Consider the following 27874-nt stretch of genomic DNA (forward strand, 5'->3'; position numbering starts at 1 on the left):
CTTTTATGATGAATGGATGCACTTTTATGATGGATAGATGCACTTTTATCATGGATGGATGCACTTTTATGATGAATGGATGCACTTTTATGATGGATAGAGGCACTTTTATGATGGATAGATGCACTTTTTGCACTTTTATGATGGATAGATGCACTTTTATGATGAATGGATGCACTTTTATGATGGATAGATGCACTTTTATCATGGATAGATGCACTTTTATCATGGATGGATGCACTTTTATGATGGATGGATGCACTTTTATGATGGATAGAGGCACTTTTATCATGGATAGATGCACTTTTATCATGGATAGATGCACTTTTTATGATGGATAGAGGCACTTTTATCATGGATAGATGCACTTTTTGCACTTTTATGATGGATAGATGCACTTTTATCATGGATAGATGCACTTTTATCATGGATGGATGCACTTTTATGATGAATGGATGCACTTTTATCATGGATGGATGCACTTTTTGCACTTTTATGATGATAGATGCACTTTTATGATGGATAGATGCACTTTTATCATGGATGGATGGATGCACTTTTATGATGAATGGATGCACTTTTATCATGGATAGATGCACTTTTTGCACTTTTATGATGAATGGATGCACTTTTATGATGGATAGATGCACTTTTATCATGGATGGATGCACTTTTATGATGAATGGATGCACTTTTATGATGGATAGAGGCACTTTTATCATGGATAGATGCACTTTTATCATGGATAGATGCACTTTTTGCACTTTTATGATGGATAGATGCACTTTTATGATGGATAGATGCACTTTTATCATGGATAGATGCACTTTTATCATGGATGGATGCACTTTTATGATGAATGGATGCACTTTTATGATGGATGGATGCACTTTTATGATGGATAGATGCACTTTTATGATGAATGGATGCACTTTTATGATGGATAGATGCACTTTTATGATGGATGGATGCACTTTTATGATGGATGGATGCACTTTTATCATGGATGGATGCACTTTTATGATGGATAGATGCACTTTTATGATGGATAGATGCACTTTTATGATGAATGGATGCACTTTTATGATGAATGGATGCACTTTTATGGACTTAAAAACATAAACAGCCATTCACTGCCATTATATGGAAGAGCTAGGACATTTTTTAATATAACTCTGATTGTATTCATCTGAAAGAAGAAAGTCATATACACCTAGGATGACTTGAGGGAGAGTAAATCATGGGCTAATTTTAATTTCTGGGTGAACTGTCCCTTTAATGTAATGTAAATGTGTGTGTTTGCAGTGTGTACTCAGGCCATCAGTCTATTCTGGTCCCTCCTCTGGAGCTGGAGACCAATGCGTCTCTGTGGCTCTCTGCGGTCAGCCAGTATAAAGCACGAGTGACCTTCTGTTCGTATTCGGTGATGGAGATGTGCACCAAAGGCCTGGGCTCTCAGACTGAAGCTCTGCGGGTCAGTCTTACACTTACACACTCTTCAGGTGCCGTCACATTTACTGGTGTTCGGACAAAATTCGTGGACGAATCCAGTCCTTTTCACGTGAATCCCCATGCAGATTTCACTCATGTTCAAGTTGGTCATGCCAATTCATCGTGCCGACTGATATCACACATATAGTGTGACTGCACCTTTAGTCTACATAATGTGACACAGTCGTATTATATTATGACATTACATTTTTGTTTTGAAAGAAATCAGTGCTTTTTTTCAGCAAGGATGCATTAACTTGATCAAAAGTGACAGTAAAGACATTTATAATGTTACAAATTATTATTTTCCAAAGCTGTTCTTTTGAACTTTCTATTCATCAAAGAATCTTGAAAAATAAAATGCATCATAGTTTCCACAGAAATATGAAGCAGCACAACTGTTTTCAACACTGATAATAATCATAAATGTTTCTTGATCATCAAATCCTCATATTAGAGTGATTTCTGGAGGATCATGTGACACTGAAGACTGGAGTAACGATGCTGAACATTCAGCTTTGATCACAGTGATTGCATTTTTGTGATTTGTGTTGCAAATTACATTTTACTATATATTCACATAGAAAACAACATTTCACTGTTTTTACTGTATTTTGATCAAATAAATGCAGCCTTGGTGAGCAGAAGAGACTTCTGTCAAAAACATTAAAAAAGGATGTATTTCAGTGCCGTCAGATTTAATAAATTGAATAAATAAATATTAATGGTTATTATTTTTACCAAAATTATTAATATAATACTTTTACTTTATTATAAAAAAAAATATCCAGGTTCTGTTTTTCCTTTTTCTTGGACTGTATTTCAATCTGTGTATCAACATATTGTAGGACCTCCCGTTTAGCTTACAGTAGTTTGACTGGCATTAGTTAAAGGCCATAAATCATGTTGTCCGTGTGTGTGATTTGTTCCATCAGTTACGGAACGTGAATCTGTCGTGTGTGCGGACCTGTATGGTGGTGGCCGAGGAACGTCCTCGCATCGCACTTACTCAGACCTTCTCCAAGATCTTCAAAGACCTGGGGCTCTCGACCCGGGCCGTCAGCACCACCTTCGGCTGCAGGGTCAATGTGGCCATCTGTCTTCAGGTGAGGGACCGCTTCACCTGTCTTTATGTTGGTAGAAACCCTGTCTTTATGTAGGTGTGCGTTTAAAAGGCCTGTTCACACCGAGTGTGAAAAAGTTTGCCCTGCAACAAAGCGATTATTACTGAACTCTCTTTGGGTCTTGTGTCCATTATACTCTGAGATAGATGTTGAGCGATAGATGGTGGTAACACATCCACTACGTTTTAGCTATGCGTGGATCACAAAACTTAAATTTGCACTTTTGTCTGGAAATCCTCAATTTCTCCAAAGTTATGCGTGGTGTAAATAGTTTTGCCTTAAAAAAATGATTTGTAAAGCTGTGGCATCGCTCTTGGTGTGAATAGGCCTTTATCTGTTGTTACTGTTTTTAAATGCTCTGTTTGACTGGCCTGGTTACCTGTCTGTAACTGTATGTACAGTATATGTATCTGTTTGTGTATTAAATGTGCGCCTGTGTCTGTCTGCTGCCCCATGCGCTCTCGTCGTAGCCCAACAGGCTGGGCAAGCTGGCAGAGCAGGTACTGTGACCCCGAGGGGGAGCGCACGGGTGCTAGCAGGGGCTTCAGGACGCTTGAAAAGCTCTGCTTCTCGTGTGTGTGTGTGTGTGTGTGTGTGTGTACTGTGACCCCGAGGGGGAGCGCACGGGTGCTAGCAGGGGCTTCAGGACGCTTGAAAAGCTCTGTTTCTCGTGTGTGTGTGTGTGTGTAAATGCTCATGTGCATGACATAATGCTTTGCTTCCAAAGTCTGAGTACCTAATACTTTGGGATTACTTTTTATTATATACATTATTTGTGCCAGCACTGTTGCCATGTTTTATTTCAGAAAATTAAGTAGATTTAAATATAAATATTAAGTTATTTTATTTTATTTTATTTACTTTTTACATTTATTTTATTTTTTTCTGAAATATGACTTTAATGTGACCAGATTAATATCTATTAAGTATTAATAATATTAATAGGCATTATTTTGGTCATTATATATTTATATATATATATATATATATATATACACTCACCTAAAGGATTATTAGGAACACCTGTTCAATTTCTCATTAATGCAATTATCTAATCAACCAATCACATGGCAGTTGCTTCAATGCATTTAGGGGTGTGGTCCTGGTCAAGACAATCTCCTGAACTCCAAACTGAATGTCAGAATGGGAAAGAAAGGTGATTTAAGCAATTTTGAGCGTGGCATGGTTGTTGGTGCCAGACGGGCCGGTCTGAGTATTTCACAATCTGCTCAGTTACTGGGATTTTCACGCACAACCATTTCTAGGGTTTACAAAGAATGGTGTGAAAAGGGAAAAACATCCAGTATGCGGCAGTCCTGTGGGCGAAAATGCCTTGTTGATGCTAGAGGTCAGAGGAGAATGGGCCGACTGATTCAAGCTGATAGAAGAGCAACTTTGACTGAAATAACCACTCGTTACAACCGAGGTATGCAGCAAAGCATTTGTGAAGCCACAACACGCACAACCTTGAGGCGGATGGCTACAACAGCAGAAGACCCCACCGGGTACCACTCATCTCCACTACAAATAGGAAAAAGAGGCTACAATTTGCACGAGCTCACCAAAATTGGACCGTTGAAGACTGGAAAAATGTTGCCTGGTCTGATGAGTCTTGATTTCTGTTGAGACATTCAGATGGTAGAGTCAGAATTTGGCGTAAACAGAATGAGAACATGGATCCATCATGCCTTGTTACCACTGTGCAGGCTGGTGGTGGTGGTGTAATGGTGTGGGGGATGTTTTCTTGGCACACTTTAGGCCCCTTAGTGCCAATTGGGCATCGTTTAAATGCCATGGCCTACCTGAGCATTGTTTCTGACCATGCCCATCCCTTTATGACCACCATGTACCCATCCTCTGATGGCTACTTCCAGCAGGATAATGCACCATGTCACAAAGCGCAAATCATTTCAAATTGGTTTCTTGAACATGACAATGAGTTCACTGTACTAAAATGGCCCCCACAGTCACCAGATCTCAACCCAATAGAGCATCTTTGGGATGTGGTGGAACGGGAGCTTCGTGCCCTGGATGTGCATCCCACAAATCTCCATCAACTGCAAGATGCTATCCTATCAATATGGGCCAACATTTCTAAAGAATGCTTTCAGCACCTTGTTGAATTAATGCCACGTAGAATTAAGGCAGTTCTGAAGGCGAAAGGGGGTCAAACACAGTATTAGTATGGTGTTCCTAATAATCCTTTAGGTGAGTGTGTATATATATGTTTATGTGTGTGTGTGTGTGTGTATATATATATATATATATATATACTGTATATATATTGGGACACACCTCTTTATACACTATCAGTGACAGATGTATTCATACGCCTGCGCTGCCTCTTCACAGCTTTTGTGCTTGGCCCTGCACTTAATGTATATCTACTGTAGGCTTTGCCAAAGCAATGCTTGTAGCTGTGCTTATAGAGTAGATGCTTTTATAGGAGCTGTGTTTGCAGTGCAGTGGTTATTCATGACGCTGACCATTGTAACCATTCCATCCTATAAGAGTATGATTAAATATATATATTTAAAGTGATAGTCCCCCCAAAAGTGACATTTCTGTAATCATTTATCCTCATGTGGTTCCAAACCTGTATGGCCTGTGGAAAATAATAGAAGATATTTTGAAGAATGTTGGTAACCAAACCGTTTCAGTGGCCATTGACTTCCATATTTTTTTTGTCCTTACAATGGAGGTCAATGCAAACCGAACCGTTTGGTTACCAGCATTCGTGAAGAAAAGTCAAAGGTTAGGAATGACATGATGGCAAGTAAAGGCTTGTTCAAACCAAACATTTTAACTATATCAGCGTCCACACCACCAGCGCACACACAGTTCCACTTTAAATGCTCAAGCTCTTAAAATTTGGGTGAATTCTGCTTGGCTAATTGGCTGCCACACTCAGTGTTTTTGTCTTGTTTCCAGTCCAAATATCTAAAAATTCTTAAATCAAGATGCATTTACGAAAGTAGTAAAATGACAAGATATTTCTTGTTTCTTGTTAATCAAAATTATATGAGTTTTTGCCTAAAACAAGCAAAATGATCTGCCAGTGGAGTGAGAAAAAAATAATCTTGTTTCTGTTTGAGTTAAGATTATTTTTCTTACCATATTGGCAGATCATTTTTCTTTTTTTAAGCAAAATTTCACTTAATTTAGTTTTTTTTTCTTCCAGAAAACAAGACACAGTATCTTATGTCATTTTATTCATCTAGTAAATGCATCTTGATTTAAGAATTTGAAGACTTTAGGATTTTTGGAATAAAAAGCATTTTTATTTTTTGCAGTGCAATGTTTTTGTCGTTAATCGGCTCTAAAAAATCGTTCTGAGACTACTCAAACTATATAATTCTTCTGTGTCCTTATCTTTATAGTTGTTGTGTGGAATTCTCTATTCTCATAGAATTAGAACAATTATTAAATCTTTATAGTTATAATTATCATCTTTAGCGCGAACAGGCCTGAAATGATGACAGACTTGACTTTTTCTGGTAAATTACTATCCCTTTAAAAAAAATGATGTCAAACTTCTCTCTGTTTCTTACATATGTTATGAAGGTAAAGTGTGTAATTTCTACATTTTGCTCAAAATATATTGACTGTTTTCAAACAGGTTGCCCTAAGCATCAGAGCTTAGCCTAATCAGAAACTCACACCATTGGTTAAGCCCGTGTTTCTGTGTGGAACTGGTCAAACAAACAGAGCTTGCCTTGATAGTGCCACAGAGCCACTAGTTTAACATGCCAGAGGATTATAGTTGTCTCTGCATATTAAGAAAAGCAGATGAAAAATGACACACTTTACTATATTACATGCTTGCAGTGATAGTGCTATTGTTTGTTTCTAGGGCACCTCTGGGCCGGACCCCACCACAGTATATCTAGACATGAGGGCCCTGCGGCATGACAGGTGCTACAACACACACTTCTGCTTTTCCTGATGCTTATATACCAGTGCCAACTATATATAATGTGCAGTTAGTTATTAACTAATATGTTAATATGTCTGATTAAAATTAGACTCTTAATTTGAAAAGTTGTTCCCACTTTATATTAGGTGTCTTTAACTACTATGTTAGTGTTAGGTTAAATGTTCTTCTTGTGTTAATGTTGTATTGTAAAACACTTGATCTGATATTGAGGTGGATACAGGTGAGGTTAGGACAGGTTTGGTGGTATGGGTCAGTTTAAGGGTGGGTTAAGAGGTAAGGGAAGGTCAGCAGTCTCATTATAGATGTAATTACAGAAATCTGTAATTATTATTGATCTCTGTCTCTTTTTTTTTTACATTGCTCAGAGTGCGATTAGTCGAGAGAGGCTCACCACACAGTCTGCCACTGATGGAATCTGGGAAGGTGAGAATACAGAATATTCTGTATATATAGTATGTTATCAATAAATATATAAACTAACAGTTTGAAATAATTACTGTTTTTTATGTTTTTGAAAAAAGTATTTTATTCTCATTTATTTGATAGAACATATTGTAAAAACAATAATATAAATGTATGTTTTCTATTTGAATATATTGTAAAATGTAATATAAACTGTAATTTATTCCTGTGATCAAAGCTGAATTTGTCACATGATCCTTCAGAAATCATTCTAATATGCTGATTTGCTGCTCAAGAAACATTTCTGGTTATTATCAATGTCGAAAATAGTTGTGCTGCTTCATATTTATTTGAAAAAATAAGATTTTATTTTTTTGGCACTTTATTTCGACAGTCCACTTTAGACATTTTACTAACTATGAGTAACCTTGTAACTACATGTCAAAAATCTTTGGCCGTCACATCTTTGCTCTCTCATCCCGACCTACCTGTTCTCCAGTTGGGTGCCCTCGACCTACTTGTTCTTAAGTTGGGTGCCCTCGACCTACCTGTTCTTAAGTTGGGTTCCCTCGACCTACCTGTTCTCCAGTTGGGTGCCCTCGACCTACCTGTTCTCCAGTTGGGTGCCCTCGACCTACTTGTTCTTAAGTTGGGTGCCCTCGACCTACCTGTTCTTAAGTTGAGTTCCCTCGACCAACCTGTTCTCCAGTTGTGTGCCCTTGACCTACCTGTTCTTAAGTTGGGTGCCCTCGACCTACCTGTTCTCCAGTTGTGTGCCCTCGACCAACCTGTTCTCCAGTTGTGTGCCCTTGACCTACCTGTTCTCCAGTTGGGTGCCCTCGACCTACCTGTTCTCCAGTTGTGTGCCCTCGACCAACCTGTTCTCAAGTTGTGTGCCCTCGACCAACCTGTTCTCCAGTTGTGTGCCCTTAACCTACCTGTTCTCCAGTTGTGTGCTGTAGATTTAAAAATCATGGTTTCCCAATTATGGTTGAATCACGGAAGCTACACCAGTTACTTTTGCCAAGAGATCTCAATTTATTATGTATCATGTGTCAGACAGAGAGAAACAGGCATATAAGAACATAAGGCTACATGAGAGGTCTTCATTCCAGATTTCTCTGTTCCCCATTTCTTTATCTTCTCATCCCATCATGCTAGATGTAAATGGTTTCTCTGGCTTTATGTTTCTCTGCCATTAAGTTTCTCTAAGCTTATACCATTGTTTCTCTGTTTCTCATGCCTCTGCCTCATGCCTTTGTTTCTCATGCCTCTGCCTTTGTTTCTCTGTTTCTCTGAGGTGGTACAGTAAGATAGAGCTTATATACATTACAGAGCAGCTTCCTTTTAAGGTAACAAAGTATGTTGCTTAAGCTTTAAAAATGGAACGTATATGTCATAGAACATATGGCACAATTCACTTCCATATTAAGAACATATCTTTGTTGCTTACATCTGCATCAGTTGCAAACATGTTACATTGTACACACCCTCTACAAAATATAGCTCAAACAGCTGTCTCATGTGACATGATCTTCACATGCACCCATTCTATGTATAGTCTCTCATGCACTGAACACAGATACAACTCTGGCTTGACAAAATACATTATGAAATTATGAATAAAGAAAAATAATACAAATACATAACATTAAACGGTAAATTTTAGTCTTCATGTGCCCTCGACCAACCTGTTCTCCAGTTGTGTGCCCTTGACCAACCTGTTCTCCAGTTGTGTGCCCTTGACCAACCTGTTCTCCAGTTGTGTGCCCTTAACCTACCTGTTCTCCAGTTGTGTGCCCTTGACCAACCTGTTCTCCAGTTGTGTGCCCTTGACCAACCTGTTCTCCAGTTGTGTGCCCTTGACCTACCTGTTCTCCAGTTGTGTGCCCTTGACCTACCTGTTCTCCAGTTGTGTGCCCTCGACCAACCTGTTCTCCAGTTGTGTGCCCTCGACTTACCTGTTCTCCAGTTGTGTGCCCTCGACCAACCTGTTCTCCAGTTGTGTGCCCTCGACCAACCTGTTCTCCAGTTGTGTGCCCTCGACCTACCTGTTCTCCAGTTGTGTGCCCTCGACTTACCTATCCTCCAGTTGGGTGCCCTTGACCAACATGTTCTCCAGTTGTGTGCCCTCGACCTACCTGTTCTCCAGTTGGGTTCCCTTGACCTACCTGTCCTCCAGTTGTGTGCCATCGACCAACCTGTTCTCTAGTTGGGTGCCCTCGACCTACCTGTTCTCCAGTTGTGTGCCCTTGACAAACCTGTTCTCCAGTTGTGTGCCCTCGACCTACCTGTTCTCTAGTTGGGTGCCCTCGACCTACCTGTTCTCCAGTTGTGTGCCCTGCCCTATTGTTTGGACTGTGTTCCTACCTCACCTATCTTGTGCTGTTACTTTGTTGTCAATAAATAACACCTCTCGATTATTCTGCATCTGGGTCCTCCCTATCAGAATTCGTGACACCGAATGCCCGATGTAATGACTGCAAAGCCCCTCCAGCCAACCTCAATGGGCCTTCCAACCATGTCTCCTACATCCCTCTAACCACCTCGAGATATTTCCCCCTTTTACGCTCATGGGCCTCCTCCATCCAGTCTTCCCAGAGGACAGTGAGTTCCAACACAACCACTTGCTTAGAACAGTCAGATATTAAGACATAATATGTTGTGCCTTGTTCTGTGCTGATATTGACTCTGATTAATTCCAGTGCAGATGGTATCAGCAACTGTTTTCAGCACCTGTTCATGGTACCATCTGTACCTCCCCTCTCCCAATGCTTTCGGGCAGCAGCTCAAGATGTGCTCCAGGGAACCTCTTCTCAGGCTCAGTGGGCATGCGGGGTGTTGGCTAGACCCCAGCAATACAAATTAGATGGACTTGGAAGGACACTATAGATTGACTGGATCAGAAACGTGAGTCTAGCTAGATCTGACTTCCAAAGCTCTGCCCGGGTGATCTTGTGGGCCACTGAACTGTCCCAATTAGTCCAAGCTCCCTGCTTACACATAGCCTACATAGTCCTACTCCATCGTTCCTCTTCTGCCTCTGCACGGATCTCTCCCTGGAGCAACTGACGTCTCTCTCTCCCCTGGGCTTTGTCGTAGCAAGGTCTTCTAATGCTACCCAGCCTGGCTCATCCGGGTGCCACAGAGCCTACCAGGATGCCATTCTCAGCCCTTCTTCTCTTTAGGGTTAGGGGTTAGAATTAGGGTTAGTATAAGTTGACATGTAGTTGCAAAGTTAATTATTGTCAGTAGAATGTCTAAAGTGGACAATTGAAATAAAGTGTTACATATTTTATATACTATATAAACTTCTTATATTTCTCAACACACACAGATTCTGCCCGGGGTGAAGGTTATAATCGCCAACACAGAGACCAAAGGACCTCTAGGAGATTCTCATCTGGGAGAAGTGAGTTTCAAATATGGCAGCAAGTGTTATAAAATGCAGAGAACCACATGTGGCATGTTACAAGAAGAGCCTGTCAAAATGTCTCTGTATTATGTATTGTAATGTGTGGTGAGTTGATGCGACTGTATTAAAAAAAAACAGATCTGGGTGAGCAGCCCCCATAATGCCACAGGATACTATACGGTTTATGGCGAAGAGGCGTTGCACGCGGACCACTTTAGCACCAGACTGAGCTTCGGTGACACGCAGACGGTCTGGGCTCGCACCGGATACCTCGGCTTCCTGCGGCGTACAGAACTCACAGATGCCAGTGGAGGTACTGTATACATGAGATGAAAACCAAACACACTAGTGTCCCTTTTCAGGATATTTCTGAGATGACTTTTCTATTTTAAATTATTCTCAATAAAAAGCTGATTCGCTGTACACCCTGACAAATTTAATAGCTACATTTTCTGTTTAGTTTTAATTCATTTTTGCTTGTGTCGACCAATAAATAAATGATGTTTTGCATATTATTCCAGAGAGACACGATGCCTTGTATGTGGTTGGATCTCTGGATGAGACTCTAGAGCTGCGGGGAATGCGTTACCATCCCATTGATATTGAAACGTCTGTAATAAGATCACACAAGAGCATTGCAGAGTGGTAAGCAATATTTTTTAAATGTTTTCCTTGTACCTCATAGAATTGGGTTTTAATGGATCAACCTTTTATGTAACAGTAATAATATTACAGCAGATTGTTTTAATCTTATATCTTTAACTGTAATACAGAGTTTTATTACATTAGAACATTCTTTTTTAATTTTTAAAATTTTCAGGTCATCCATGACACTAGCTTAAAAATACTATTCTTAGTTCTGTAAAGCCTACTGTATCTGATAGACACATTTCTAAGGCCTATAAAATTATCAACGTGATCAAAAACAGGTTGAAAGACCTCTCACACACAATCTACTACTGTACATGCCTTTTGTCGTCTGAATGATAGTTAAGACTTATTTAGCAAGTAAAAGTCTTTTAGTTTAATTGTACAAACGTCCACCTTCAGCCCGTGGTTCATCAGCACCAAAATGCAGCTTTCTAGTAATCCTGAAGACCTTGATTCGCTTGTTCAGGTGTTTGATTAGGGTTGGAGCTGAACTCTGCAGGACATTGGATCTCGAGGGCCAGAGTTGAGAACCCTTGCTTTACAGGGTTATCAGTATCTTTGACTTGCAAAAATATCAAAACATTGTTCAGACAAGTTACTTTTCCTTAGAATCAAAATTGCATTATTAAAGGAAGTTTTGAGTTAAAGAAAATATAAGAAACATGGATCTACAGTATTTGTGTTACCACAGAATAACTCATATTACAATACCTATTACCTATTATACTCATATTACAAAACAGATGCTATGGTATTGTTGACATCTTAAGCAATATACAACATAATTATTGTTGGCCAGTCAAACACACTGCACACCAAAACACGTATTCTTACACACAAATGGACCAGTTCTAACATTGATAACTAGATGGTTCCCTATCTGTCAGTCACGTCAGAACAGACTGACAAATTGGAATCTCACCTGAGAGCCCAATCACCTTTGAGTGGTAACAAAACAAGCCAATGCACATTGAGGAGTGAGATTTGCATCGCAAGCCACTCCCCGTCCATATGGGTATATAAGGCAGCATGCAACACTCACATCAAGCTTTCGCTTCGGAGCCGAGCAGATGTTGTTTTACTCTGCTCTTCAATCATGTTTTTTTTTTTTTTTTTTTTAACAGCCATGTTTTGCAGTGTATGTAATCTGCTTTTTCTACCTAATTGAATATGCTTCCCATCTTCTTACTCTCTCCTCAGTGCTGTGTTCACATGGACTAATCTACTGGTGGTGGTAGTGGAGCTTGAGGGGTCAGAACAGGAAGCCCTGGACCTTGTTGCCCTGGTGACCAATGTTGTTCTGGAAGAGCACTATCTCATAGTAGGGGTTGTTGTGGTAGTGGACCCTGGAGTCATTCCTATCAACTCCAGAGGGGAGAAGCAGCGAATGCACTTGCGGGACGGCTTTCTCGCCGACCAGCTGGATCCCATATACGTGGCCTACAACATGTGAGAATGTGTAATGTGGAGGAGGAACCAGATGCCAGAAAACTCTGCATATGCAAATTTACAAAGGAAGCATTAGAGGAAAGTTTGGACAGTCTTGCCTCTTCCTCCACACACATGAAGATTCCTTGATGGAGCTATGCAGTTTATTTTTTATATCAAACTGTCAGAATGCCTTGAAAATAAAACTCTGATTCAGTGGTCAGGGCAAATGACTTGATTTCATCTCCTGTTTTCTTGTGCGACACAATTGAGTTCAGTTCTTATTCAAGCACACTCGTTCTGCACATACGACACATGCGTGTTGAATGTTCCCTGTGTGTGAGGAGGACCGGCCCAAATGGGCAGAGGAGTGCCTGATGTCAAAAGCAGGATCCAGATTCTAGGACCATTGAATTTTCAAGGGCATGTGAAAATGTGTAATGCATTTCATTTCACAGCATTACTGTTGTAGCTGAAAAAAATGTACAAACCCAAGTTTTGTTTGGTTTGTTCATTTTACATCAACACGCAAATCTTTGATACATGTTTTATCCGGAGAACGAATGGCAATAAGGAAATGGATATCGGAGTCTTTGTTTTCAAGAAAGCAGTACTGAAGGTGTGCTGTGGATATGCTGCTCCACGAATTCACAAGCTTATGCATTCCCAGCTAGTGTTTCAACATGAGCCTTAAATATTTTCATACGCCTGTGGATTGTTTGCAATTTGTATTTCCCCATTCATTAAACCCATTCATGTATGAGCTTTTAGACTGTGCAGGATTGGAATCAGGGTAATAAATGTATAGATGAAGAGTCTTATTCAGGTAACCAAGTCCCAATCTGAAAAATATTTCGACTCAAATTTACATTTACAGCAGTTGTCATTTATTTAATTTTTTTACACTGTATGACCATTCACGAGTAGTTTATCTTCTATTCCTGCAGAAGGTGACATTTTTAGTCTCCTACATATTACTGATTGAAAAGAAAGTATCCTTTTCCCTTAATTCATTCAAACATACCTAACAGATGGGACCGGTATTTCAGGAAAAACTGACCACTGCAGATGAGGGCTTTTGATTTTACTTTTCATTACTGTGGTAAAGAGTGATAATTGCTTGTATTTTCAGACGCACTGTACACCGCGTTGGCCAGCACTGTATAGACCACTTCTAACAATGCTTGCTTTCTTTTATTGTGCTCACTACATAAAGGATAGGCGATATGCCTGCTGTAATTATGTACAGAATTTGTTTAATAAGTTATTACTGGGACACCAGAAACATATGAATACGTTTGGCATGGTTTTTGCAGTGGCATGGAGGAAACCAGATGCTGCTCAAATCGAAGTTTCATTTCTTGATCAAACAGTAAGGAGAACAACATGAGTCACTATTCATGTAATATTTTATATTGCAATAGACTCAAGAAATGGTTTTGCTGCAAAGATTGTAAAGCACATACAGCATCTGTATCGCAGGATGATTGTGTGACTGGTAATATTCATTTTATTTGCAGTTATGTCATTTAGTGAATATTTGGTTGACACAGCTTTTGACTTCTATTAATATTTCTTAATAAAAACCATGCTTTTAAATGATTGGCATTGAAATTTTTTATTATATTGTCATTTTTAATACAGAGTTCACAGACATCTCTATCCAAAGTAATTTACATTGCATTCAAGATTTACATTTATTTCATGCTTTCCCTAGGAATCAAACCCATTACATCGGCATTACTCTACTGTTTGCTACAAGAATGTCCAGTATACAATAATATAAATGCAAAATAGGCTATAATAGTAAGCAAGAAGAGAAGCAGACTTAGAATTATCAAAACATGATTACAAAGATATAAGAATTTTCAGTATGCATGGTAGCAGTACTAAACAGATAAAAAAAAGAAGATAAGTATTGTTACTTGAAAAGATCCTCATGATCGTCTCAGTGGAACATAGTCTGTAATTTCAAGCTACTTCAAGAAATGTATTCTTCTATTTTTTCTAAAAGCTTTGTTGCAATATCCAGTGCACTTCTAGCATTATCGAAGCTGAACTGCTTGTTTGGAATGTGAGGAAATTGGTGATAGTTCGGATACTGAGTTTTTTTGCCATCAACACCAAGTTCAGTCAGTTGCCTCACAGTGTTTGGTAAAGAAGTCAACTGTGGGCTGTAATGGGACACCTGCTGAGCAAGGCTAGTTATTGAGCAGTTGTTGGGATGCTCTCCACTTCTCCTGTACATTGCTGCTATCAGGGCTTTTTCCACAGCCTGATGCACCTTAAACAGACACCACTCTGAGCAATCTCCTCCAGTGTCATTGTGAGCTGCGCTGATGTCACATTGAGCCTGTTCATACCAGCGTTTTGCCTCTCCTCTGTTTGGCCTTGGTGTTTCTCTGTGGTATGACCAAAAGTTATAGTGGCTTCTAGAGTAGTTCTGATGGAACCTCTCGCGTCCCCTCCTGTGGCTTCGTGCCTCTGTGTTCCACGTGTTATAGAAATCTCGAAAGTCTCTACAGGTTGAGGATGTGGTATGTGCAGTTTTCCCTTGTTGTAGTTCCTCAATTCTTTTCTGCAGGTATTTGAAAGCCTCATGGGCTAGTTCTTCGTTGCCTGGATTCTTGTCTGGATGCCACCGGAGGTAAAGACGTTTAATGGCTTTTTGTCTGTCCTCACTTGACATATTCCAGATTTCATTTAAGCTTCGGTCAATTTCTCTTTTGATTTCTTCAAATGTCCCTGGAAAGTCTCTTTTGGGTGGAGGCCTGGATGCCAAAAGACGTTCTATATCTGTACAAGTGGACCCTGTTGACACAGTTGCCTTCTTTTCCCGTTTAAATTGGTAAAGGTCAAGAGAGCTTACTTCAATGAAGTCATCACTACCAACTTGTATTTTATATCTGGCAGGAAATTGTCTCATTTGTCCCAGTGAATCATCTAGTCGGTTGATAATAATGGCATAGAAATATTCACCGGATTCGTCCTTGCTGAAGCCAACATACTCTCCACATTCAAAGTTGTTGAGGAAGTTCATTTCAAGGCAGTCATGCCATTCTTCAGGTATGAGACATCCAGGTTTCGGTAAGGCATTGTGTCCTGCCTCGTGGCCACTGTTATGAATGCCATGCTTTGCCAAGGTTTTCTCAACATCCTCCATGTTATCACACAGCAGAAGTTGCCCAAGGACTAAAAGGCTTGAGGCGGTCAGACAGTTCTTTAGAAGAGCATTGATTTCTTTAGTAAGACACATATTAACTTCATTCACTACTTTGTGGGTCATGTCATCATTGTGTTTCAAGTAGAAACTGCATCTATCTTGCTGTTTTTCCACATAAACATCTGTTTCAGCCTTACTACCTTCAAGTGGCTCATGGTTTAACAGAAGTTCAGTCTGAAGAGTTTTGCAACAGATAATCTGAATCTTAGAAAAGATTTCTTCACACTTTCCTACAGCTTCAGACTGTGAAACCCCACCTTTGCTGTCTTCTCTGATGAGACAGACTAGACCATGAAGAAATGCAGCAGAAGACAAGTGTTTGTCAAACCAGCCACTAAATTCACATTCCCCTTCATCACAATATTGGACACTTGCTCCCGACAGATTTTCAGAAACTACATCCGAGAGAAATTTGGGGCGAACTTGCTGTGGAAGGAACTTCAACAATGTTTGATGTTCATAGTTATCCTTTCCAAGATGACAGCAGTCTAATTTTTCCAGCAGTTTCAGCTTGGTTTCCAAAGGACCCTCAAGTCTTGCAGGCTGGAAGACTGTGTCGTTGAAAAACAAAGTGTTGGATTCATAGAGTCTTCCATCTGTTGATGGAAGATAAAGTAGGTCATTTTGGAAACAGGTTTTGTTCTGTTCCTCTTTCAGCAGGCAAAACAACTGTTGTACAACACGCTTCACAGCTTTCTGCTGGTTTGCCTGAAGGCTGTCTTTGTCAGAACTATCAGAATAGATTTCTTGAAGAACAGTGATATATTGATTGACGGTGGGCCTCTCCTTTACACCGATCTTCTTAAAGAAATCTTCAAATTTCATATACTTTGATGGAATGCGGTACAAATAAGGCCTAAACTCAAGAGCATCATGTAGCACAAGTGCTGTCTGCTTTGCCTTCACAAGTTTTGTCCCATTTTCCACCAAGATAATGGGGAGGTCTGAGAACAGAGAGGCATCAAAATGTATTGACTGTAGGTATGCGTATGATTTGCTAAATACTGTTTCTCTTGTTTCCAATAATCTGTCACTTTGGCACTGAGACCTACAGAGGTTTTTCAGATTAGCAGCTATTTGTCCAAGGGTTGGAGTCTCCAAGGCACCGACATCTGTCATTTTCTTTATGAGATGTGAAGAGCAGAGTTCTGAAGGTAGGATTGGCATAGATGTCCATATCAGATAATGGTGATCATTGTCTCTGTCAATCAATGATCCACTGATTGCAACAACCTCCCTTTCTTGAGCAAAGGCCTTGTGATAATCACAAAGTGTTTGCTGAATTTTCACTGGAAAGATGAATTTAATGTTAGCAACTCTGTTCAGTAATTTAGAGTTTTTGTCATTACTCTTTGACAAAACTGTCCTAAACAGGAGATTTGATCTTTTCTTAAGAACATCTAGAGGAGTGCTGCCTCTAGTTTCAGATTCAATTTGTTTTGCAAACTGAATGATTTCCTCATCAGACACTTTATGTTTCAATCCAAGGTCCTTTAAGAGACAATGTGCTTCAGTTTGTTTACCTTGGAAATTGTCCCAAAACTTTTCTGGCACAAATCTCTCTTTTGGAAGCATTGCACTGTAAAGGGATACACTGTCATCATAGAAGTATGAAGCCACCTGAAGAGAGCCATGGATGTCTCGAATAAATCTGACGTCTTCTAATGCAGAGACAATCCTTGGGTCCATTGGTCGAAATTTCACTAACAACCGCATTAAATCAAGAAGCTTGGCCTCTTTCATCATGTGCACAGAAGGAAGAATAAACTGTACACAGAACTCCAGATCATCTAGAATCTTAATGCTTAGAATTTCTGACAATTCTAAGTTTATCCAGGTGTGCTTAAGGAAAATACAGTCACATCCATCGACATGGTACAAGTTTGGAAAATCATTCTGATGTTTAGAATTTAGAATGAATATGATTCTGTGTAAATCAATCCTTTCCCGTTTTCCTGTTATTGACTCAAACAGGGGCAAAGACTTGAGCATACCCACATGTTGACTCTTCTTTTTGGAATCTCTGATCCCATTCTGTAAGAAGCGTTGAAGATCTACACATTCATCTTTTGAGAGCTCCTCAAACTGGGAATGAGGAACATGATGAACCTCTTCTAAAACAGCATTGCTGTCTCCTGTTTGCAGGAGTTCTGGATTCACATACTTGAAAAGTAAGTCTTTGAAATCAATGAAAAACCTGATGTTTAATTTCATGAACCCGAGTTTTATGAGAATGGAAGCAATTTTTTCATCTGGCTTCAGAATCGCTTTTGATATGTTTCCCATTGTTTGTAAAAAATGTGTGTTATTTTGACTGGGGCAAATGACTGGTAAAATAGGACTGTTATCAAAGTGCTTTTTTATCTCACTGTAGACATTCATCTTTTCATTTTGGTAGAATTGCTCTTGATCCTCAAAGAAGCTCCATAAAGTTTTCAGCCATTTCATCGTCTCTGTCTCCGCTTTGTACAGCTGGCACCTTTGATCAGGTAATGACTGACTGAGCAGCTGCTCAAGTTTCCATTTCAGATATTCAGCTGCCATGGCAATTGTTAAGCCCTTAATATACATTCCGTTCTGTAGAATTTGAATGTGATTTCTAATGACATCAATATCTGCAAACAGTTTGTGGTGTCCTTGAAAAAGACTGCTAAATCTTGATATCAGCTTTGGGGATTTAGAGTCAAAGACTCTTAACATCTGATCTTCTGTGAGGAAAAGAGGCAGCCCATTGAGGTCATGGACATTTTTCTCATTGGTATTTGTCAAGCAGAAGCTCAGAAGTTTTGAACATCTTGTTTTGTTTTTGATCAAGGTCTGGTTGATGGGCAAAGGCAAACTACTAGTTGTCTGAGAAGGATCATTCAACGATCTTTGCTTCAAGAAGTTCATCACTGTTGAAGCGCTGACTTCTGTCACATTCACACCAGCTGCTTTAAAATTCTTTTTTATTTCATCAATTTTGCAGGTGTTTGGCACTAATTTCATCCCGATGTCATCTAAAATTTGGAAAATTCTTTCATGGTCATCAGTTGAAAAATATGGACAATCTGCTGAATGTGGTTTAGATGGACTGCACCAGGTAACTGTGTATTTTTTTTGTGAAAGGTGTGATGACTCAACAGAAACAGCGTGTACAGTGGGTATGACTGGAAGATCTCGTTGGTTGATTGATCTATAGACCTCATGGATCATCTCATGCCAGACTTTGTCTACTTTCTGTGAAATGCATGGAAAGTAATTAAGGCAAGACGTCTCTAGCTGTGACTTGAGGAATACAAGAGCTGTAGGTGTATCCTTCTTTATGAATGAACACAGACATAACAGGAGATCTGCATAGAGTGTTGAAATGATGTTTACTTTCAGTGACTGGTTCCACTCAGTCTTTAGACTATCACCATCTTCTTTCCACAAGTCCCTTCTAGAAGAATCTACTTCAAAATTTGCATTCACATGAACTGGTAAACCAGTTTGTCCAGGTAAGGGTAAAGAACAAAATGCCCTGCCAGTAAATGTGTGGTTAAATGAGCTGCTCCAACGTGCAGCCAGAGCAGCTTGAGGAACTTTGAAATGATCTTGCTTGGTTTTCCTCTCATGGATTTGTTTTGAGAAACCAAAGCACTCTGCAATGACCCACTGACTTTGTTTAATTCCAGATGAGATTTTCACGGTGTAGATGGTTTTGCAGGGTTCAGCTGTTCCTGACATCAGGGATTCTCGAACATGGCTGTGGAAGTTTTCCTTGCTTACCATGTTCTTCTCTGTGTATGTCTTTTCAACTCCGAAAAGACATTTAGTTTGTGTTCCATCTTCACTGATCTCCATGAACTGTATTTTTGTGATGTGTTTCAAGAAGAGAATTAGTCCTTCAGGATCTTCAGTCAAGGCATAGTAAAGTTCCTTCATGTCAAGGTCTGTGACTGTGTGTCTAGATATTTCAGATTTTTCTGCCATTTCCTCTGTCCTGAGAGGGAGCCTGAACATGGTTCCAGAATTGAGTGGAAACATTTCTGGAAGAAAGGTATGATAAACATCCTCAAAAGAATTTTTAAATTCAGCTTCCATTGAAAACATGCAGCCTGGGGACTGTTTTGTTATGCCTTCCACATATTTTAGATTTGGATCAGAAATGCAGAGCCATTTGTCACCGGTCAGGATAGATGGACAATCTGTCAGATGATACACAGAATTGAAGCCAAGTCCATATTTTCCAGTTCTCCCTAAAGTCCCACGTTTTCCTCCTTCCCCCAGCTGCTGAATCCCCTGCAGATCATCATCAGAAAATGTTCTGTTGTTGTACACACAAAGAGCCGGGCCTTGAACCAGTTCCCATTTCTTCCCAAAAATCTTTTCTGTCTTATGTTTTCTTTTGTCCCACACAAAGTGTATTTCTGTTGCCTCTGCATCATCAGCATTTTGAATGAGCTCTTTTAGAATATCCTTTTTAGAAGGATATGCATCAATTATATTTTTTATTCGGACAGTTAGTTTCTCTGTTTGTCCAAACTCTTTGGCATCTAGGGAAAACCCACTGACCAAATGATTCTTCAGAGTATGGTGTCTTGTTGTCATTACACCAAAATGACAGGCAACAGAACGAGGTATCAGATCATGGGCGAGCTTGACACCAGCTGAGACAGGCATCCATGGGCTGTCATTAAATCTCAGCTCTTTAGAAGGTGTCAACACACCTCTCTCATCAGGCATGAGACAGTTTGTAAGCTTTTCTTCTTTGATTTTGTATAGCCCATTTATGAGTATTGCAACACACTTATGGAGGTCTGACATGGAAAGAGGGTGAGATCCATTTAAAGCCTTCATTTTATGAAGTGCAGCAACAAATTGCTCTTTTGTGAACTGTTTTTTGATGCCAAGGTGATGCCAGAGCCTCTCGAATTTGGAGAAGATGACTGGAAGCACATAGAGATATGGTTTCTCCTCAAATTGTTCACTTCTGGCCACTGACCTCACATTTACAAATTGATCCTCAATGAAAATGAATGGAAAGGATTTTGCATGCTCAATAATGGGATTGGGATCTTTCTGTTTCAACAAGTAATAGTTGAGATATTCATAGCAAGAGTGAGCCATGTTGAAGAGAACAGTATTTTCAAATGTAACACAGTGTTGGTGGGCTTTTAACAGCTGCTGAAGCACTGTCTCAACTGGTGGATTTGTAAGTACTCTCAGTTTTTGGAGAACTGGATCATAATTGTGTATTTGAAGGTTTGAATGATCAACTGTGAATTCTGTCATGCTTACTAAATTGCGACAACTGTCACTGTAAACTTCACAGGGTTTTTTAAGAACGGTGGCTGAACTGTGGTTCTTGTTTTTCTGAACCAAAGGAACTAAGGCAGGAAGGAATGGTATTTGAGACAGTGTGTGCCAGTGCAGAGAATTCACATCTTCTGAGGAGTCTTTCATTGACTCCACAAGGCACTGAAGACGTTTACGATATTCAGATTTATCCTGTTGCCAAACACTGGATATCTTCCCTGCTCTTTCTATGATGTCTTCTAAAGGGAGGCGGTCACTCAGCATTCCCAAATCTGAAAGTCGTTGAATACTTTTTGGAGAGAAAAAGTCATTTTCTGTTCCTTCAAGAAAGCGTCCTTCCTTAAGTTCATATAAACAAGCCATTTTGCCAGAAGGATTCACAAGTCGCTTGATTAATTGAAGCTTCTTACAACTCTGTGTTGGAATACAAGGGTAGCTTTTCAGAAGGTCATCAACAGCAGGATCATTCAAGTCAATGGCATTTAGCACAAGAGTATTTCTGCTGTGTGTGTCCACAGAACTCAAGTTCTCAAAAACAATTTTGTAAAATTCAGGCCAGTTGATTGTTCTCTGTTTTATCTCTTGCTTGAAGCGACAATCTTTGAAACTCTGTCTCACCCATGATGGGAGAGAAACAACACTGGAATATGAAGCTCCCAAGCTTAAGAACACTTTCATGGCAATGTCTCTGATTACTCGGCTCTCCTCAATTTTTGGATTCAGAAATCTCACATTGTCCATAGAATACCAATTATGTCCATTGCTGAAAAGCTCCAGAGATTTGCCATTGGCATTCTGCACAACTGCTGAGTAGAAAGACTCAACCATGGGTAAAAATGATTTGCTTACTGTCTCTGTGTTAGGCCAGAATGTATGGAAGGAATAGTTCTGGATATGTCCATTTTGGGCCATTTTTTTCAGCTCAAGCAGTGTAGTGATGTAAGCAGAGGTTACAGCATCTTTCAGTAAAGCTTTGTTCCACTCAGACTTCATTCCTTTTTCCCACAGACTTTTCCTATTAGATGTGACTGCAAAAGTTCCATTGACATGGACTGGAAGACCTGTCGCAATTGAGAGAGGAAGAAAGCAAAAAGCCTGGCCTTCATGCTTCAGGCTTTCATCAGGGGACCATGAATTAGTTTTTGCCTCTTTATGCAAAGGTACAGCTATACCTCCAATTGGAAATGAAAACACATGTTCTTGTTCAGTTCTTCTCTGGAACATTTGCAAAGAACCATGTGTCCCAAAACAGGAGTACAAAAGCCAGTACTGGGTGAGGGATTTATAAGAGTTCTCCTGAACTATTTTAACAATGTGTGCTTTGTTGACATCAATAATGTTGAGGCATTTGATGTCACTATTTCTGAAGGTGTTCTCGACCTCTTGTAGACGTGTGTCATTCGAAAAAGGAAATGAATTCATGACTTCTCTGGATATTTTGAGAGGAGTCTGAATCTGATCAATCCATGGAGGAGTCGATGCGTTTTCAGGGACAATTTGAAGGGACATAGATGTAATGCTCTTCAGAAATAGTAGGTGTGTTTGTGAATTGTCAGTCAAATGATTTTTAAAACTCCTAATTCGCTCCTCATCATATACCTTTGAACTGATCTCTGACTGGTTGGCCTCCTCCTGAGTGCGAAATGGTAATTTAATCAAGGTGCCATTGTAAGCTTTCTTGCTGTTTTGCACTGACAAATCACAATCAAAAATTCCTTCATAAGATTTAAACTGTCCAGGAAACCTTTTGTACAGTCGTTCCTGGAATGGGTCAAGTTTAATTCCTGGGTTTCCATTGCTGAGAATGTGCTTTTCCAAATGGGTGACATTTGGATCAAGAATGAGAAGGGTTTTCCCACTCAAAATCGAGGGGATATCACTCACATGGTAAACAGAATTAAATCCAAGCCCAAACTTTCCAATCATCTCAACTTTTTTTTCCTTTGATGCTGACCCCACTTTGACAATGTTTCTCCAGTCTTCTTGTGAAAAAAGCTCATTGTTGAAGATCCAAAGGCATGGTCCATTGCAGAGAGCCATTCCATGATCAAAGAGTGTTTCAGGGGGGTCTTTGTGTTTTCTGAAGTCAAGGAGGAATTTACATGTGGTTGCCCCAGCATCCTCAGCATTTTGTAGGAGTTCTTTGAAAATGTCACTTTCTTCATCATACTCTTTCAGAATGTTTTTAATTCTTTGAGTAATTGGTTCAGATTGCCCACATTGTTCTATACCAAAGGACTCTTGCTCTGCTTGTATGAGCTGTGGTTTTAAGATGCGAGTACTTAAGAATGGGACTTTAAACCATTTTGCAGTGATGGGTAGAACTTCTTCATGAATGACATAGAACTCCTCATTGTCTTGTTTCAGGTCATCAAGTCCTTCGGCACTGATGTCACAGAAGACTGTTTTGGACAAAGACTGCAGAGTAAAGTTTTGACTTTGTGCCATGACAGGCACAGGGGTACTGTCCTTTAAAAGCTTCTCATTCTTTCGCATCCAGTCAAGAATGGCAATTGACACTTTAAGTTCTGTCAAGTCTCCATGAGGAGGATACCTGCAGTCAATTCTTTGTTTTATGTCATGGAGTATGTCTTCAATCTCTTCATCGGACAGTGTTTTCTTCACCCCAAATTGTGTTAGCAGGTTTTCATATTGCAAAAACTCTTCAGGCACTTTTTTGATGTAGGGGCTTAGATCCAATTCAGGTGGATAGGCTAAAACTATATCTCCTGGACAGACAAACTCACTTTTATTCCATATCCAGGGGATGCTTTTTGTGTCCATTAAATCTCAGAAATTTCTCATGTTGTCTTGCATGAATTTGTAAGTACTGTGCAGCTCGGTTTTAAACTGAAAATCTGAATTTGGGTTGACCATTGATCTTAGTGCAGAGAGGTTGTTCAAGACTTTTTCAGCAGGAGGGGGCTCATAAAGTCCAAGATTTTTGCAGACATGTCCTGTTAGCTCAGAGGTAAGTGGCATAACATATCCAACAATTGAAGAATACTTTGAATCCCTTACTTCAGATGGCTTATACAGACCTCTCTTAAGATTTCTACAAATGCTTCCATTCAAGAACTTTGGATTTTCACAGGGCACCCACTGCCTTTGCTTCAGCTCTTCTATCTGCGCCTTGGTGAATTTTGAAAGGAAATCATTCTCATTCAGGACTCGAACAAGAGTATGTGCTTTTTTGAATGCCTTATCTGGTGAGTGGACAAAAAGCTTTTCAGTATGATTTATGACTTGGAGTATGTTTTCTGTTGATATTTGTTTTTGCTCTGACCTTAGGCCAAGGCGCCGCAAACTCTGAAGCATTTCCTCTGTCTTTGTGTAAATAGGTGGGGGAAAGAAATCTGCCTCGAAAAGATCCTGAAATGTCCTGTTTCTTGGATCAAAAACATCTGAGGCGTGTTTGTGTTCTCCATGAGTTGTCTCAATAAATTTGAGCCTTTTGGTTTTCATGAGCAACTGCTCACTTTGTGAGAGTAGAAGGCTACCATTAGTCAGTATCCAGGTCATTACTGTCTGTTCCTCCCCTTTTTTGAAAGAGGCTGTCGCAATGCAGTCAACCAAACAAACAGCCAACTTAGCGGCATCTAAGAGTTCAATATTCAGAAGAGTCAAAAGTCTGCGATCAGCTTCATTTGCACACTGTACAATGGTCTCAGGCATTGGCAGATCATTTGGAATGGCTGGTTTGGCTGTTGAAACAACTGCTTGCTTTGACTGAACTGCAACATATTTCCCAGACATCATTCTGAAGATTGGCAACATGGAAAGCAGAATCTTTTCAGCATTTGAGAGAGAATCCAAAGAAGAGAGGTACACTTTCAACTCCTCTTTTTCCTGTGATGAAGCAGAGGCAATTCCTTTGATGACCTTTTCTCTGTGTGAGTTCACAAAGACTTGTAGAACACTTCTTGGTGAAGCAGAAAGAACATACCTCTCAATGTCATGATGTCTAAGACATTCATCTCTTTTTATGACTGTACACCCCACCATTCCTAACACTTTCTGAACATGATCTGACAAGCTAGACGCTGTGCTACTCTGAAAAATCAAAGTTGTTTTACTCTGCAACCTTGCTAACAGTACAGAATTGCCTGAACTCTGTAGTGGCTCCAGTGGTATTAAAGGCATGTCAATAAAGTGATTTAACTCAATCAATTCAGTGCTAAGAAACTTCCAGAATTCAGACAACCAGCTCTTTGGTGGATGATGATTTTCTGCTGTTTTCCATGTCACATGACCTTGGGTCACCTTCCAGTCCATGGGTAAGTGCTTCTTGGTGAGTGCAACAACATGATTTGCATCCAATTCGACTATGTTGTATGTGCCTGAAAAAATAGTGAGACCAGTTTCACAAACATTTATGATGTTAATTTCATATTATCATAAGCATATGAATAGATTTCTTACTCATTGTTGCTAGTTTCCTTAGCTGCATAGTACAAACATGGTTCAGATTGTTGGGTATAAATCTTTCTTTGCAAAATGGCAGCAATGTTCTAAACAAAGAAAAAAAGATCATTAATACTTTGAAAACACAATATAAACACGCTAAACAATTAAAGTAGAAAAGAGACAACTTTACCGTGAAAACTTTTCATTGTCGATCAAAACAGTGTTCAGCACTTCATTGCTAAATGAAGTGAAGGTTCCATCACTGAGAGGCAGAAGCTTAAGACCTTGTAGCTCTGTGTACTTCTCATCACTGAGAGCAAATTCGAGAAGAGAGTATCTGTCATCTTTACTGAGGTTTTCAGCCTCACTTCTGTGAAGGACTTCTCTAACATAAGATGGAGTCACCCATGTCAAGGTATCATTTTCAGGGAAGATTTCTTGGACATCTTTCAAAATATGTTCTGGGACTGTGACCAGGTTCTCTCCTTCAGCAATCAATAATCTTGATATCGCAGACATTGTGTCACTACATATATTGTTGACTGGAAAAACCGCATCAGAGGGACACACCCAGATCTTCTCATCTCCGGCAAGGTGAAAGATCTCGTATTCAGTTAGACCCTTCAGAGTGTCTGTTGCAACTTCATGCCATCTATCTTTATGTACAGTCTTAGATAGGTCAGGCCAAAGATTGTACACAGTGGCAGCAGGCAGGGTCGAGTTTCTGGATAACTGAATGGCATCCAGGATCATCATAAGATATACATGAGGAAGAATATCTTTTATAAGTAGCTCATTCCACTTTGCAGACTCATCATTCTTCTGATCCTCCTCTTGCCACTTAATGAACCTCCGATTATCTGTCAGGCCAAAGCAAGCATTGATGTGAATGGGAAGCCCAGTTTTGTTTGAGTCATTATTTGGAAGTGGCAGAAAGCAACTTAGTCGCCCATTGCAAAGTGATCTGTCTTCATCTATTCGAAAAGCTGCATCAACTTGAGGGTAGAAGCTCAGCTTACTGGCTAGAAAGTCAATCTCTGGTATATATCCATGTTTCAGAAGACAAGGTGTCACAAGCCACTGGGACTTTGTTTCTTCCATTTGATGGGAAATGTGTGATACCGTTTTGAAAAAAGTGTTTCTGTCAAATGATTCCTGCTTGACGTGAGAAAGGTCCGTGTCAAATTGATTTGACGCTGAAACTTTTAGCCTATTGTTGCAGAAGCCATTGGTGTTAATATGCAGCAAAGTAATGGATGACACATTTCTCAGGAAAAGAAGACTGATGTCTGCATCAGCAATGAAACTGTCAAAAAGCTGTGTAACTTTTGTGGAGTCATACAAGTTATCTGAGATCTCAGAAGCCTCATTACGCAGAGGGAAGCGGAAAAGCGTTCCTTTGAAGTATTGCTCCTCACTGATGACCTTCTCCCAGGAACAACTGTTGACTTGACTGACTACATTTTGAAAGGGCTGGAACTGATCTCTCAAGTTCAAAAGGCTCTCTCTGTCCTCTTCATCATCTAAAGACCATCGATAGCCTTCTTCATCATCTCCAAACACCTTCTTTTGTGGGTCAAAAATGGCCAGGTGTTCAGAACTGAATACACATGGCAAGTCTGTAAATAAACAATAATAATAATAATTTAACAGCGAATCAGGTCAATTCAGTCTTTATTAAACACATTATTAAACAATCACTGAGAGCTGATAATGCAGTATAATTAGGGATGCACCAACACTAATATTTTGCCCAATACAATAAGTCTATATTAAATGTATTAAAATTATCCACTATTTTGCATAAATAGATTCAAGATAAAACTGTAAAATTTACAATAAATCGTTCCCTTTCAAAGGCGTGGTGTTGTCGCTATGGGAACGCTTTGCACTGTCATAAGCAATTGTGCTATCATGTCAATTTCTTTGGCTGCCATGAGGTCAGGTGATGTAACGTGGCACATAATCAAGACTATAAAACGGTGCCTGCATTTTACGTCATAGAAACTTTTACTTGATCTTTAACCTTTCCCAAGAACACGTCTGGGGTAATGGAGCAACGTGGGAGCTTTAGCAATAGGATACAATCTTTGAGGGAGCTTAAAGTGGTCATACTTTCCCGCTAAGCTTTGCGTCACCCACAATGGAAATACTAAGGCAGGGCTTTTCAAATAAAATTGCTTGAGGTCCAGTAAATTAACCGTCCTCACTACCCGAGGCCCAGACAATTATATACCTAAAAACATGAACTGATGGTTATTTCCAGATTAAAGATTACATTTTTTATTTAACAAAATATAATATCTTTTCATATGTATAAGCAGACATAAGTAATCCTTCAAAAATGAATCTCATTTTGTTGCTGTTCTCTTATATCCTTTAAAGCACAAGTTCGGTATTTTACACTTAAAGCCCTGTTTTCAGATCGTTTCTGATGAAATAGAACGGTTAAGATTGAAATTTGGACACATGCTGCTGGCCCGAGAATTTTCGGTTTCTGTGGTAGCACCCCCCAA

At 39.6% G+C, this 27874-nt stretch overlaps 2 protein-coding genes across 4 annotated transcripts in view; one reads left to right on the forward strand and one right to left on the reverse strand.

The window, feature by feature from the left end:
* The window catches only part of dip2a (disco-interacting protein 2 homolog A), a gene marked incomplete at its 3' end in the record, with an annotated part of 170686 nt that extends 158007 nt beyond the window's left edge, over positions 1-12679 (forward strand). For all 3 annotated transcript variants that reach the window (XM_084422195.1, XM_084422196.1, XM_084422197.1), the window contains 8 exons: positions 1306-1474; positions 2427-2597; positions 6469-6530; positions 6918-6975; positions 10292-10366; positions 10508-10682; positions 10891-11014; positions 12221-12679. In XM_084422195.1, coding sequence (XP_084278321.1) covers positions 1306-1474; positions 2427-2597; positions 6469-6530; positions 6918-6975; positions 10292-10366; positions 10508-10682; positions 10891-11014; positions 12221-12473 — 1087 coding nt within the window. The remainder of the gene's footprint in view (positions 1-1305; positions 1475-2426; positions 2598-6468; positions 6531-6917; positions 6976-10291; positions 10367-10507; positions 10683-10890; positions 11015-12220) is intronic.
* Positions 12680-14042: 1363 nt separating this feature from the next.
* Positions 14043-27874, reverse strand: part of LOC311298871 (sacsin-like) — a 32096-nt gene continuing 18264 nt past the window's right edge. Inside the window, 4 exon segments of the mRNA XM_084422194.1 lie at positions 14043-23741; positions 23745-25291; positions 25374-25462; positions 25549-26977. Of these exon segments, the coding sequence (XP_084278320.1) occupies positions 14430-23741; positions 23745-25291; positions 25374-25462; positions 25549-26977 (12377 nt within the window). The 3' untranslated portion in view covers positions 14043-14429.

This window comes from Rutilus rutilus (assembly GCF_951802725.1).
Source record: "Rutilus rutilus genome assembly, chromosome: 10".
Taxonomy (NCBI): domain Eukaryota; kingdom Metazoa; phylum Chordata; class Actinopteri; order Cypriniformes; family Leuciscidae; genus Rutilus; species Rutilus rutilus.